This window comes from Camelus ferus, chromosome 12 (assembly GCF_009834535.1).
Source record: "Camelus ferus isolate YT-003-E chromosome 12, BCGSAC_Cfer_1.0, whole genome shotgun sequence".
NCBI lineage: Eukaryota > Metazoa > Chordata > Mammalia > Artiodactyla > Camelidae > Camelus > Camelus ferus.
This window is the reverse complement of record NC_045707.1, coordinates 19,351,412-19,366,421: the sequence shown is the minus strand read 5'-3', so window position 1 is coordinate 19,366,421 and position 15,010 is coordinate 19,351,412. Positions and strand designations below refer to the sequence as shown.

Here is a 15,010-nt window from a genome sequence, read left to right as displayed (position 1 = left end):
AATGACAAACTCAGAATCTAAAATGGTGTGAGACAGTGACATTCTAGAGAGTATCTTGGAAAAGATGACATAAGCATAATTTACGTCTTAGCTTTCCTTTATCTGCACATCTACAATACTGTCTTGATCTTTCCATTGTCTCTTTCACAGAAGGTCCTACATCATTCACTCATATCCAAGAAAATGACCCCGGGAGGAAAAATTTGACAACTGTAAAAAATGTGTCCAAGCCCAGTTCCTATAGCTAATGAGCCCCTCGCCTGCAGTGTATCATTAAGAAAATTTGTTGTCTTGGGACAGTATTATGTCTAACTACGTACAGGCTAAGTGGATTTGACTTTGGCTTCTTGATTTCCAGGTTGGTCTGATATGTAAGTTAATGTAAAGAGCCCTATGTATTTTGAGTCCACAATAGAAACCCTTTTTCTTATTGCTTATAGACGGGTGTGAGTGTCTGTAGGCACTCACCTATTCTTACCATTGTACTTTCATAGAATGGGTTACATTTTTTTTTCAAATAGATTTAACATGATACTATCACAAAATAAAAATTAAATGATAACTTTATTTGTTTATGAATTCGTTACTGGGGAAGTTTGTAAAGAAATAAAACAATTGCCTTTATAACTTGTAACAAGCAGGCAGAAATACAAAAGGGAAAATTAGGAGTATGGAAAACAACATCCAAATGTTAACTAAATGAGTAAACACTACATATATGACATATATGACAGCGATGTAGGTAGACAGGAGAGGCAGAGAGACAGGGTAAGGGAAACTTGATCCTCTCCATTGACAAAAACTTATCTGAAGAATTAAATTTTTCCATTTGCAACAACATGGATGAACCTGGAGGGTATTATGCTCAGTGAAATAAGACAGAGAAAGACAAATGCTGTATGTTAACACTTATTTGTGAATTCTAAAAAATAAAACAAGCAAGTGAATATAACAAAACAAAGAAAACAGACTTACAGATATAGAGAATAAACCAGTGGTGATCAGTGAAGAGAGGAAAGGGGGAAGGGGCAAGATAGGGGTGAGAGATTAAGAGATGCAAACCAGTATGTTAAAATAAATCAGCCACAAAGATACGCAATACAACACAGGAAATATAGCTAATATTTTATAACCATAAATGGAATATAACTTTTTAAAATTGTGAATCACTATGTTGTTAACCTGAAATATATATTTTCCATCAACTATACTGCACTAAAAAATAAATACATTTTAAATGTGAAAAGAGATAATTACTTCTAAATGAATATAAAATTTCAAAAACAAAAATAAGTTAAAAAGGACAATTCTATCTTAAATCCCTCCTTAAACTGAAATCATTAATACAATTCCGTTTGAGGAGAGAGGTACAAGTGGATGAAAAGGCAGAGGAGGAAATGCCAACCAGCACAGAAAGAATATTGGTTTTCATTGTGAATAAGGGTTTTGGTTGGCTACTCAAATGAAATTAATCACCATTCGAAATGACATTCAGAGAATATTAGACAAAGCATGGTCTGTTTTCACCATTTATGGAGTCAAATATACTATTAAACAGAGCAATAGATTTTAAGTTCCTGCTACATAAAATGGACAAAAATCTGTTGATTAGAAATCTCCAAACACAAATTTGAGAAGACACATCCTCAGAAAAGATTTGAGCAGTCCCCAGAATCTCTAGTGGACAGAATGGGGATGGTCTTCCCTTTACAAATCAAATTTAAATAGACTGAGAGAGGTGGCTGTTTTGTCAAATGTGTAAGCAACAAAACCAAGTTACAAGGAATGTGAGGAAGCAGAAAAATATCCCAATGAAACAAACAGAATAAATCTCTAGAAACAGACCCTACAGAAATGGAGATATATGAACACCTGACATAGAAATCCAAATAACTCATAAAGATGATCCTTGAGTTCAGGAAAGTGGCAGTGTTTCAGTTTTATAGCATTTCTTTTGAATTTTTTAATATAAATATTTTCTAAAAGTGATAGAAAACAGAAAACATAGAAATTATGTAAATATGACATAATATCATGAACAATATTTATCTTGAAAATATACACTAAATTTCACAAAGTATAAACCTCTACATTTAATGTGCAATATTCTAGTACATATTATTTCTTTGGACTGAAATTAATATTTAATAATATGAACATGTAGATTCTTTACACCTCAAGAAATCATCAATGTTCATCTTGAAAATACGCGAGACACTACACACTAATTGTTAAACTCTACATTTGAACTACGATGTGAAATCATAGGATCCTTTTAGGGACTGATACTTAAAAGAATTAAAATTATTTTCTACCTCATGCTATAAAGTATGTCTTAAAGAAATACGTTTCATTCCCAGAAAATTCTGCAGGAGAAATAACCTTTCCTATATTTTTAAATGTCAATAAGCAATGCACTGGAGAAACTTAAGGCACGGAAGTGGAAGAAATGGATTGGGAAAATACATTAACTGTACCGTGGGCATAAAGCAACTAAAGAGACTATAAATAGCAAGCATAGTTGTATGACATTCAGGAATTCCAAGATTTAACCTAATAGCTCTTTAGAGTGTCCTTTATTTTTGTCAAAAAATTCATTTCTTGGCAGAAAATATTACTTTATAGACCATGTCTTTGAAGGCTTGTTTTACTTGCTGGTTTCTCAGGGTGTAAATGAAGGGGTTGAGCATGGGGGCAACAGACGTGTTGAGAACAGCTACCCCTTTAGTGACAGATACCTTTTCTTTGGCCGAGGGATTAGCATACATGAATATACAGCTTCCATAAGAGATGGAAATGACAATCATGTGAGAGGAACACGTGGAGAAAGCCTTTTTCCTCTGACTGGCAGATGGGATTCTCAAAACAGTCCTGATGATGTACATATAAGACAAAATCACTAATGCCAAGGTGAACAGCAAACTAACCAAAGCAAAATAAAATCCCATTACTTCTAGGAGCCACGTATCTGAGCAAGATAATTGCAAAAGGGGAAAATAGTCACATGCAAAGTGATCAATGACATTGGAGGCACAGAAATCCAGCTGGAGGAGAAGCACAACGGGTGGGAAAACAGTCAGAAAGGAACCCAGCCATGCACACAGTGCAAGCAGGCTGCAGACTTTCCTGCTCATGATGGCTGTGTAATGAAGGGGCTTGCAGATGGCAACGTAGCGGTCGTAGGACATGGCAGTTAGAATGTAAAACTCTGTCACCCCCATGAATATAAAGAAAAATAGCTGAGCTGCACAACTGTTAAAAGAAATAGTCTTATCTCTGGTGATAATTGTCCCCAGAAACCTAGGGATACATACAGTGGTAAAGGAGACTTCTAGGAAAGAGAAGTTTCGGAGGAAGAAATACATTGGCGTCTGTAGATGGGAGTCCAGCAAAGTCAGGGTGATGATAGTGAGGTTTCCAGTGACACTTAATACATATGTGATAAACAAAAAGAGGAAAATCACAATCTGAAGGTCAGGATCATCAGAAAGGCCTAGGAGGACAAACTCTGTGATCACTGTGTGGTTCATTTCTCTCTGTCTCTCTCCTTTTCCTTCTTTCAGGATATTTAGGTGGGAAGTATATTAGAGGGAAGAGATGGAAGATAATTCATCATGATCAATATCATCACTGATACAATTCTCAAACATTTTCTAGAATCCATGCTGATGTTATATTCATCAGACTCTCTTATTTGCATTATATCTTAGTATATATTTGTGAGTCCTGCTTTATTTTAAATCTAGCAGGTGAAGTTAGAAAATCTTCATACAATAAGTCACACTATTGAGATATGTTAAATGAAATCAGTGCTTTTTTCTTTGTCTACTTTATACAAGTCATTGCATTTTTGTTGAAATAATCACATGAATATGTGTTTTTCTTTTTTTCTGTCATGTATTTCTTAGAAGGTACTACCAACTAGAAACAGAAATGGATGACCTTAATTTCATCAAAAGATAAAAAATGAAACATAGAAACTAAAATAACAATGCATTATATTTTATGATATGAGAATTTAATATAATTTTCTTAGAAAATAAAATAAACTTTAAATATTAATTAATTACTAATTTCATTTTAATGTTAATATTTATGTGTATAATTATCAAGATATATGAGAACATTCTGTACATGTTATATAGTAAAATATTAATATTACTCTGATAGAGAACATATTCACTTACTCATTTAATGATTTTTTAAAAATAACTCCAATGAAATCATTAATTTTGATGTCTTTTATAACTTGTTAGGAGTATATATAGTGAGAAACATTTTTATTTCTGAGCTTAAGGTGATATGCAGTATTTATTCATTTTTTACTTTACACTGAAGCACAAATTGAAAAATAACTACTTGCCTCAGATCTTAGCAGCTGTGTCACCCAGATTGTAGCCCAGTGCATTTTCCATTTGGACATCCTTCTTTCACAGCTATTAAGCTTTATGGAAAAATGTTTTACTACCTTGTAGTTCTGCCTCACATTTATCTTTCAAATAAGATGACTGATCCAGATGGTTATCCAGAAATGTGTAGGAAAACCTCTCCTTCATCCTAACCTATTCAGTTCATCCCTCGCTGTGCTGGATACACACAGTGTATCTGGTCTGCTAAAATCAGGACAACTAATTTCTCCATATTTCAGACAGCCACAGTTCTGCTGTGAATAATTGAATATAAAATCATTGCTTCTCTGTCAGACAAGTAAAAGTCAACTAATCCAGTTTGATTTAATTTTTTCCCTATTTTATTTTTATTTATTTATTTATTTATTTATTTTTGTTAATTTTTTTTCTTAGAGGAGTTACTAGGGATTGAACCCAAGACCTTGTGCATGCTAGGTATGTGCTCTAGCACTTGAGCTATATCCTCCCATTTTCTCTATTTTATGACTAAAGGGAAATAGTTCAGGAAGTAAAACTGCACTGTCAGAAATCTTAAGATCTGGAAACATACTGCAGTCCTCTTCAATAATGTTGATCTAGAATTTTAAGAAAGTCATATTTAAAGAGAGAACTGAGAGCGATATGACAATATCAGGTCTTATGAGTATAGATTCTTAGTTCTGATGTCCGTCTGTTGGCATTAGTAGCTCTAATTTTCAAGTCTAGCTCTTTTGACCTATGAAGAGAGTCATGCATTCATCTCCTGGGAACAAGGCAAAGTCAGGGCACATCTCTCCTTACTGTAGACCATGAGGGATTTCTCGAAGCCTCCCTTGGCATTCTCAGTAGCCTCCTAACTCTTCTCTATCATGAGTCTCCCTTGAGAATGGTTATGTTCATCTTTGTATCCCAGAGAGGACCTAAACGTTGACATCTACAAAATAATCTTCCATTAACCACAATTATTTAATATTTCAAGAGTTATAAAAATAAATGTGAATTCTTACAAAAAGAGAACTCAGTCTAATATTATTTATTCATCTTGGCATGTATGATTTTTCTACATGTACACTTTTTGTTTATCTCTAGGTTTTGTTATTCTTTGGGCTTCAAGAAATAAGGCTGTTTCATAATTCTGAGATAAATAATAACTATTATAATGTACATACTGTGCTCACAATGTTTTAAAAATGCTGTTCCATAGGTTAGCTAATAATCCTCCTTATCAGTAGCAATACTTAATTATAGGGTCAATTTTGTTTTCTTACTTTTCATCTTGGTCTTGCATTTACTTATCATGTCATTAACATACTAGTGAGAAGTATCACAAAATACAAATCTTTTGTTTATTTTAGTTCTGCTAACTGAATATTCTTAATTATCTTTATTGTTGCTCTTATTTTTCTCAAATATTTTGATAGTTAAAGTAACATAATCAGTTAATAATAAGTCACACATTCATTATATAATTACATAAAATAATAATACAGATCACATAATAACTGCTTTATAGAATATAAATGTTATATATTTCATCCAGTTGTACTGAGGTGTAAATGACATGCAGCGCTATGTATAAATGGAAGGTTTACAGCATAATGATTTGATTACAAACATCATGAAATAGGTTTATTGAACATTTACTATCTCATATAGATATGAAATTAAAGAAACAGAAAAACATTTTCCTCATAATGGGAACTCAGGATTTACTCTTTTTACAACTTTCATATGTAACATACAGCAGTGTTAATTATCTTTATCATGTTGTACATTACATCTCAAATATATCATGCTAGTCCCTTCTGACTTGCAGAGTATCTGCTGAAAAATGAGCTGATTATGGAGATTGCTTTTTATGTGCCTTTTTCTCTCTCACTGCTTTTTAAAATTATCTCTTTATCTTGGACTTTTAACATTTTAATTAAGATATGTTTTGGTTTGAGTCTCTTTGGATTCATCTTGTTTGGGACTCTCTTTGCTTCCTGAACTTGGATATCCATTTCCTTCTTTAGGTTAGAGACGTTTTCAGCCATAATTTAATCAAATACATTTTCTGCTACTTTCTCTCTCTCTTCACCTTCTGGGACCCTTATAATATAAATGTTAGTGCACTTGATGTTGTCCAAGAGGTCCCTTAAACTATCTTCATTTCAAAAAAAAATTTTTTTTTTCTTTTTCTTTTTCTGATTGGGTGATTTCCAGTATTCTGTCTTTTGGGTTGCTAATGAGTTTTTCTGTATCTCATAATCTTCGGTTAATTCACTTCAGTGTACATTTTATTTCAGTTATTGTATTCTCTAGCTCTGATTGGTTCACCTTTATTTTTTCTAGTACTTTGTTGAAGTTCTCACTATGTTCTTCTGTTATTTTCCCAAGTCATGGAGTGTTTTCTGTTACTATTGCTTTGAACTCTTTATTGTGTAAATTACTTATATTTATTTCATTAGTTTTTTTTTTTCTGGGTTTTTTTCTTTCTTTGGAACATGTGCCACTGTCCTTGCATTTGATTTGATTTTCCTTGTTTGTCCTATGACATGAGGTAGAAACAGTTACCTATCTCAGTCTTGAAGCCATATCCTTATGTGGGCATCTCTGTGCAGTCTGCCTGTGCACAGTGGCTTTGATAGGAGAGCTGGATCTGAAGTGAGCACTGGCCGAGTGTTCTCTTGGTGTGTGCTGGCAGCCGTCTCCCTGGGAGGTATGGCTGGAGGCAGAGTGACTAGAGCCATAGATCAGTGTGCAAGCCAAGCCTTCTCCCAGGATTGAGGATCATAGCCACCTTGGCCGGGAGTCGGGGTGGAGGGGTCAGGGGCCCCGAGGGGCTGGAACAGCAGTCCAGAGTGAGCTAGGCTTCTCTCTAGCACAATGACAGTCTGTGTTTGGGTTGGGGTTGGGGTTGGGGCTGGGCCCAAGGGGCTGGAGCATGAGCAGGCGTGGGCTGGGGGGACACGCTCGGGGATCTGGCAGGCTGATCGGGGCACCAGGCATTTTCCAGTGTCCGAGATAGGGAGCAAGCAGGTCTGTTTGTCCACTCCTCAAGAGCAGAGCCTCAGTTTCTGCAGCCCTCCAGTAAGCCCCGCTGGTCCTCAGACCAGCCAAGGGGGCTTGTGCTCCTGGTGCCAGACCCCAGGGATAGGGTGCCCAAGCTGGGGGCCGAGGGTTTAGTTGCACTGAGACTCTTCAAAATTGGTAAATATAATTAATTTTTAATAAAAGTGATTGGTTTTTCCTTAGGCATGTAACACTCATCTTTTCCAACTCCTGCTACTATCTCACCTGAGGTGAGATACACTGAAGCCACTGCCATGAGGAACCTGAGATGTTAGGGAAAAGGGAGAAAATAATGTAACTGGAAGGGCTTAAAAACTGAGGTTCCTTGCATGTGAATTCCTGGCAATGTTTCATGACGATTTAGCCTACCCATGTGTCATCATTACGGGCTTTATTCTAATACAATCTGTTTCCCTTTCTCTTTAAAATAATAAGTATCGTTATTATTTCAGAAGAATTTCCTTCAGTGAAAGAGATGGCTAGGTGCTTTTCAAGAAAGCAGACATTAATATGTTTATGTATTTATATGTGTTAAATAATAGTAGGTTTTAATTTTTCTATTTTTAATAAAATGAAAAAGATAGCATCATAGTTATTTCCATAAGGAAGAGTGAATCCTGGCCATTTGCTGTTTTAAAAATCCTGAACTTCTCTGTGCCTGAGTTAGTTCATCCATAAATTCCTTTGAACACCTGTCTGTCTCACAGAGTTGTGCTTTCAATGACGTCTCTGTGTGAAATCTTTAGAAAAGTGCCAAGCATGTAATAAAAGTCATAGAAGGCTTTGCTCTATGAAAAATATGCTTCCTGACCATTGAATTAAGAACCTTCAGCTTAAAGATGGTATCTAATGGTAAAGGCTATGTTAGGTCTAATTTAAAATCTGCAGTAAGAGAATCACGTAGAAATAATAAAAATTGTACATAAAAATAAAATTGTACTTAAAGTTGTACATAAAAATGTGCATAAAGTTTCAGTTATACATGATGAGTAAGTTCTAGAATTCTGCTACACAACACTGTGCCTGTAGTTAACAACACTGTACTGCGCCCTCAGAATTTGAAGTGGGTAGATCTCATGTTAAGTGTTCTTGTCTTAGAAATATAAGCCCTACATTTTCATAACTGTACCAGTTAGATACATAGAACAATATTAGTATTTATTACAATTTATTGATAGCTATTTATGAAATAAGCTTTTAGATTATTTCCCTCCCTGTGGTAAGTTGCTTTATACTTGATTTACCTGAACTTATAACCCGATTTACCCATGGGAAATATGTGCTTAGAGGGTATAGAAACCTCAAGTTTGTCAACTATTTGTCTTATTTAACATACAAATTATACTTCAGATAGGATGGAATGAACGGCAGAAACCATTCTTAATTTTCCTCTAATATTTTGTATCTCTTTCAATATTCTGTCAATTTTTTTTCCTTTCTCAACAAATCCTGTGTTGTATCTCTGAAGTGAATGTATCTCATAATGATTATTAGGAAAGTTGCACCACTATTTAGGTTTATTTTTCTGTTACCAAAAATTGGTTTATATAATTTAGAATACTTCTTAATATCCATAATCATTATTTCACTTTACACACAAACACACACACGCATACGCACACGCGAGCACACACACACCCCATTCCAAAAATACTTTAGGCACTTATTAATGCATCAAGCAGATAAAATGTGAGAGTATTTTAACATATGAAATCCTAATTTTATATAAAATGGAAGATTTTGCATTCATATGAAGCTTTTATCTTCTACAAAACTTAAATGAAATTTTTTTAGGTATAAAATAATCTGGATAAATGCCCTGTTTCAAACTAGTCCAAATTTTGAGAAGGTTTTATATATACATGTAATTCAGCAAAATCGCAAAGGGGAGGTTACCTTCCATGAAATTACAGAAAGTGAATTTATCCTAAATATCTAAAATGGCTATTTCTTCACTATTTTATTCTATGTATGTATCTGCCTGCATCTACTGTGTTTTTATGGGATTTAGAAAAATGGAGCTTTATTTAGCAGTATCCCTACAGAAGTACATATTGCTAAAAATCTATACTTTTTAAATCAATGAATAAATTATTTGGACATCCTCTATTGAAGTAAGCAACAAGTAATGTTTCTTAGTTTTTTTTTTTTTTAAGACTTTTTTGTTTTGTTTTCATTTTTTATGGGGAGGCAATTAGGTTTATTTATTTAATGGAGGTAGTGGGGATTGAACCTAGGACCTCATGCATGATAGGCAGGCACTCTACCACTGAGCTATACCTTCCCCCCAATGTTTCTTAGCTTAAAAAAAAAGTTTCACATTTTTAAGTAAATTATATGGCATCAAAAAAAAAAAATGTTTCCTGAGAAACTGCAATATGGTAAAGGCAACTTCTGTCAAATGTAAATGAAACTCACAAGATTATGTTTTCTGTACTAAGTAAGTGAAATATCACAGACATCTTTATACAGTGTCCTCCATTCCTGGTGACTATTTCTTTCCTAAACAAAACTCAAAATGCAATTTTAAACTTAAAAGTTTTTAGTTTAAGAAGTTGCAACTAACAAGTGTTCAGAAGAATGAAAGTCAGAAAGACTTAAGCAAAGTTATCCAAATTGAATGAGAAAGATACTAAACAAACGGGCTTGTAAACTGCTAGAAGGAAAGAGAATACACAACGATGGCATGGAGATCATTGTGTTTTGAATACCCTATTGAAAATTTTAGCTTTCCCAGCAATGTGTCTCTAATTCATTACACCACATCATTTCATTTGCTTCTGAAAAATACTCTTCCTCGCCATGTCCGTGAAGGCTCGCTTGACTTGCTGATTCCTTAGGCTGTAAATAAAGGGGTTTAGCATCTGGGCTACTGAGATGTTGAGCACAGCCACACCCTTGCTCAAAGACACTCTCTCATTTGCTGAGGGTTTAATATACATAAAGATGCAGCTGCCATAAGAGATGGAGATGACAATCATATGGGATGAACATGTGGAAAAGGCCTTTGTCCTCTGACTGGTAGAAGGAATCCGCACAATTGTGCTGATGATATATATGTAGGACAGGAATATCAGTGCCAAGGTTATCATTAGAGTGAACACAGCACAGGAAAACCCCATTATTTCTAGGAATTTGGTGTCTGAACAAGAAAGTTGTAGGAGGGGGAAATAATCACAGGTAAAATGGTCAATAAAATTAGACTTGCAGTAATCAAGGTTTAAGAGCAACATGAGTGCAGGGAATATCATTAAGAATGAAATGAGCCAAGAAGAGAAGACAAGCATTATGCAGACTCTCTGGTTCATGATGGTTGTGTAATGCAGAGGTTTGCAGATGGCAACGTAGCGGTCATAGGACATGACGGCCAATAGGTAAAATTCAGTGGCTCCCAGGAGAATGAAAAAAAATAACTGAGCAATGCAATCATTAAAGGAAATGGTTTTATCTCCTGTAACAATGGTGCTCAGGAATCTGGGTATAGTGACAGTTGTGAATGACACCTCTAGTAAGGAGAAGTTTCTGAGGAAGAAATACATGGGGGTCTGGAGGTGGGAGTCCAGCAGGGTCAGGGTGATAATGGTCAGGTTCCCAGTGATGCTGAGCATGTAGGTGATGAGCAGAAAGATGAAGATGACAGCCTGAAGCTGTGGGTCATCAGACAGTCCCAGGAGGATGAACTCTCTTATTACTGTGTAGTTCCTCATTTGTTTTCTCTTCTCTTGTGTCAACTACAAGAGGAAACACAAAGAGAAGACTTAAAGAAAAGAGGATTACCCACAGATAGAATTGGAATTTGCCTCTGGAAGTCAACTATTATGTCATGCTAATTTAATTTAGGAGATTTTTAAACAAGTTAATGAAACTAGATGACATGTTTTAAAGTAAGATTTTTACCATATGCCAGAGTCTGTTTCACATAGAATGTTTTTTATAAAATCCCTATTTGACAGATTGGAAACAGATAAGAACAATTTTTAAAATTCATATCCAAATCACAGAACCTAAATGGGAAGAGCAGGTATTTAACCTGGGTTTTTCTAAAACCTGGGAATACTGGAATAGAAATGGTACCTGTTTACTTAACAGCCTCCCCTAAATGATTCCCTTCCCAATGGGAAACACCTGGTCTTTTCTTCCACTCCAAGAAAAGCATCTAACTTCCCAATTTTTGTCACCCAAATTTTTGTAATATTATTTCCTAGTGTAATATAGAAAAGCCAGATGTGTCAGGAAAAAGGTCACTCAAATGGGTACGTCTCCCAAATCTGAAAGTCATTGGTGTTAAATCTTTAACCACATGACAGGTTTTCTGAGTTTCCACTGTCATGGTCACTGTCCCAACCTCCTGCTCCTCCTCTGAAGCCACAGATAATGGATTTATTGCCATGACTTCCTCAGATATTAGCGAGTCCAGGGGAGAAAGGAGGCCGACTAGACACTGAGTTTTGGATCTCTGTTATGGGCCAAGGACACCAAACTGTACAGATGTCTAAAATAAACCGTTACCCTCCATTAAACATTTTTTCTCCAAAATTTCTCACATCTAAGTGATATTAGTATTCTCTCTCTCTCTCTCTATATATATATATTCTAATTTCTATCTCATGTATTTTTATATTTTGCCTTTTATCTACATCAGGATTCACTTAATAGAAGTTCTATTTTGTCAGCACATTAGAGTAATCATGAAATAGCAATGAAAACCTTTGATTTTGTCTTCCTAAATAACAGTAGTAATAATAATAATGCATTTATTTTAAAAAGAAGCTAAGTTTCCTCAATAAATTTCCTCAGTACATTTTCATATCAGTAATTCCGTGAATTCACATTAAATGGTCAGGTTTACATTCCAATGTCAGGAGAGAATTTTCTGCAATAGAATGTTTAATTTCAAGATACATGTTTGTTGATTTGTAGTATGTAATGCATCGTAATACTATGAAATTTCTCAACTTTGTTTTCTTCCCTTACATACGTGAGCTTTCTTTTCACTTACTTCACTTTCTAGCAAAAAAGTATTGCTGCTTTCAAATTAAGGAAAATTCCAGTTGAAATGGATGGTGGCCAAGGCTACTGCGAGAGCATGTGAAGTTCACAAGAAAATGAACTTATTCTTTTACTATTCCTCAGAGACTAGAGAAGAAGTCTTAACAGCACTTAGAAGAAAAACAGACATTATAAATACATATTCTGTGAATAAATTTATGGCCATTGAAGAATGATAGATACTTACAAATGTAAAATTTGTTGTTCTCAATGAACAATCTTCTGAAGATTCATAGCTGTGTGTGACTCTTTGATCTGTAAACCATTTCTGGGATGTTTCTGGGAAAGTAATCAAGGCTATATCCAAGTCAGTAAGACATCATTTCAGACTTTCCTCCCTAACTACTCATTCACATTTTTCCCTAGTCCCATATGATTTATGATAACAAGCTTCATATTCCTTTCTATTCCTTCCTTTTTAATGAATTCTCATATCTTGGAAATCTCATTGTTGAATCAAGCTTGTAGCTCACTGCAAGTGAAAATTAACCTATTCAGCAAACAAATGCTTGCTCTTGTGTTAAATAAAACAACTAGAAATGATTTTCAGGACTCTTCTCCCTTTCCACAGTCAATCATAAGGATGGCTTCATAATAAATCATAATGATGGCTTCACAATAAATCATAAGGAGAAAAGAAACAGCATTCTCCAAATTGTCCAATTTAAAAAGCAGCTATACTTCAATGTCTATCAAAGATCAAGAGATTGTTTTTTCTTATTTTATATAAATTGTGAGAAGCTCCCTAAATTCCACAATATAACTGGAAACTTAGATTATCTTCCCACATTCTCTATGTGTACTAAATTTTCTCTTTTTATATTTAAAGTCCTAAGAAGCCATAAGTGAGCTTGTGAACACATATATCCTCAAGACAATCTTCACCCTCAACATTACTACACAGTTTTCCAATTCTCTATCTTTCCCCTGACAATCTTTTTCTTGGTGTTAGGTCTGTATGCTAGGTTAATTTGTCAGAGACAAGAACAGATCATTGAATTAATTTGATAACTTGGGTAACAGTTTGGTTTTATAACAGCCCTAATTTTTTTCTAGAATGATTTATTCTACTTCTGACTCTGTTTGCTGAGTAAGAACTCATCATGTAAGAACTTCATTATGACAGCATGAAAAAAAATTTCAGAAGAATCAATTTAGAGTATTTTCAAATTATTACTTTAAGATTATCTTCGAATAATCTTGTAATTTAGAATTCTGTTTCTCTGAGTCTTCTGGAAAAAAAAAATGACCTTGCTTTTTGCCTAATGGGAAGGGGGAGGCAGATCAAGTCAGTGAGATCAAAGTACCAACCAGTATGAATAAGAATAATGAAAGAAAAACTGTTGTAACCTAAATCACTCTCAAAATCCGTAGGTTTTCAAAGAGATGTTCTCTTTCTCTCCTGATTGTCTCAGTTTGTAAATAGTATCTACAATTGAAGATAATGTATAACTTGAAAAGGAAAAGCAATTCTTATATGAATTATGGCATCAGGACTTAATTTTAATTTATAATGTGTGTGATTATTGGGACAGCCTGCAGGCTTTGCATTCCAAGAGAAATGGATTAAAAATACAATTCTCCCTGATTTCAGGTTTGTTTTTCGGTTTTTTTGGTTTTTTTTTTTTCTCACTGTGGAAATAAGAATAATATTTCACAGAAGTATTGTGAGAGCTAATTTAAATATAAAGTAAAATTAAATTATATAAACATTTTATAGCACATACTCCCACACAGTAATCCCTGTAATCTTCTTTATTCCTAAAAATAAAGTCAATTATCACATTAGAGGCAGATAGTTCCACTATAAAATGATAATAAGGATTTTTGAGGAAACTCATCTGAGAGACAATGCTGAGGTTTTACATACTTATCTGATCTACCCATTATGGTAACACTGTTACATTTGAAGAAACTTTGACACTGAGAGGTTAAATAACATAAACAAGATCATGCAGCTAGTTATGGTGAAACTGGAATTCTAAACTCTTCCTGCCTGAAACTGAATCATATGCTGCTTATCAAACCTACATGCAATTAGGTGGCTGAAGCTCACAGATTAATTCTCTGAAAATTAATAAAGAAATCAATTACTATGACAAACAGTAAATAAACATGCTCAATTTTCATAATGCAGAAAGGAATAACAACCTCACATTATTCGAGTCAATTTGATGAAAAATTAAGCTAAGAATTAATAAATCAGAGCTAAGGAAAGGAAAGTTTTCACTGGCTTTAACTTTATAATCTTACCTCTGTTTGTACAGAGATGTTACAGCAGCTGGTTGAAATTATTTCTAAAAAATACTGTCAACTATTTCAGTTTTAGGTTAAAAAATCAAGCATTTCTAAAAATCACTCTCTATCAATACATTTGGAATTATTTTATTTCTGTGGCTAATTTTCTTTGATACGTTTTCCATTATAGCCATGGGAGCAAAAATAGGGAAGAGAAGCAAGTTACGCAGTTACTTTGAGCCTTTCTGGACATGATTTCTGCAAGGATTATAACCTGCATA

General features: G+C 34.3%; 2 protein-coding genes and 1 non-coding gene across 3 annotated transcripts; all 3 read right to left on the bottom strand.

Moving 5' to 3' along the window:
* Positions 1–2,386: 2,386 nt before the first annotated feature.
* Positions 2,387–3,736, bottom strand: LOC116667612 (olfactory receptor 6C3-like). The gene has a single exon (XM_032493053.1). It carries the CDS (start codon positions 3,528–3,530, stop codon positions 2,595–2,597), a length of 936 nt encoding a protein of 311 aa, XP_032348944.1. The 5' UTR covers positions 3,531–3,736; the 3' UTR covers positions 2,387–2,594.
* A 5,918-nt stretch (positions 3,737–9,654) lies between these two features.
* Positions 9,655–9,726, bottom strand: TRNAD-AUC. Its single transcript has one exon. It is a non-coding gene; the product is annotated as a tRNA-Asp (tRNA).
* Positions 9,727–10,207: 481 nt separating this feature from the next.
* Positions 10,208–11,293, bottom strand: LOC116667829 (olfactory receptor 6C1-like). The gene has a single exon (XM_032493878.1). The coding sequence runs from the start codon at positions 11,147–11,149 to the stop codon at positions 10,208–10,210; it is 942 nt and encodes a 313-aa protein (XP_032349769.1). The 5' UTR covers positions 11,150–11,293.
* Positions 11,294–15,010: the final 3,717 nt, after the last annotated feature.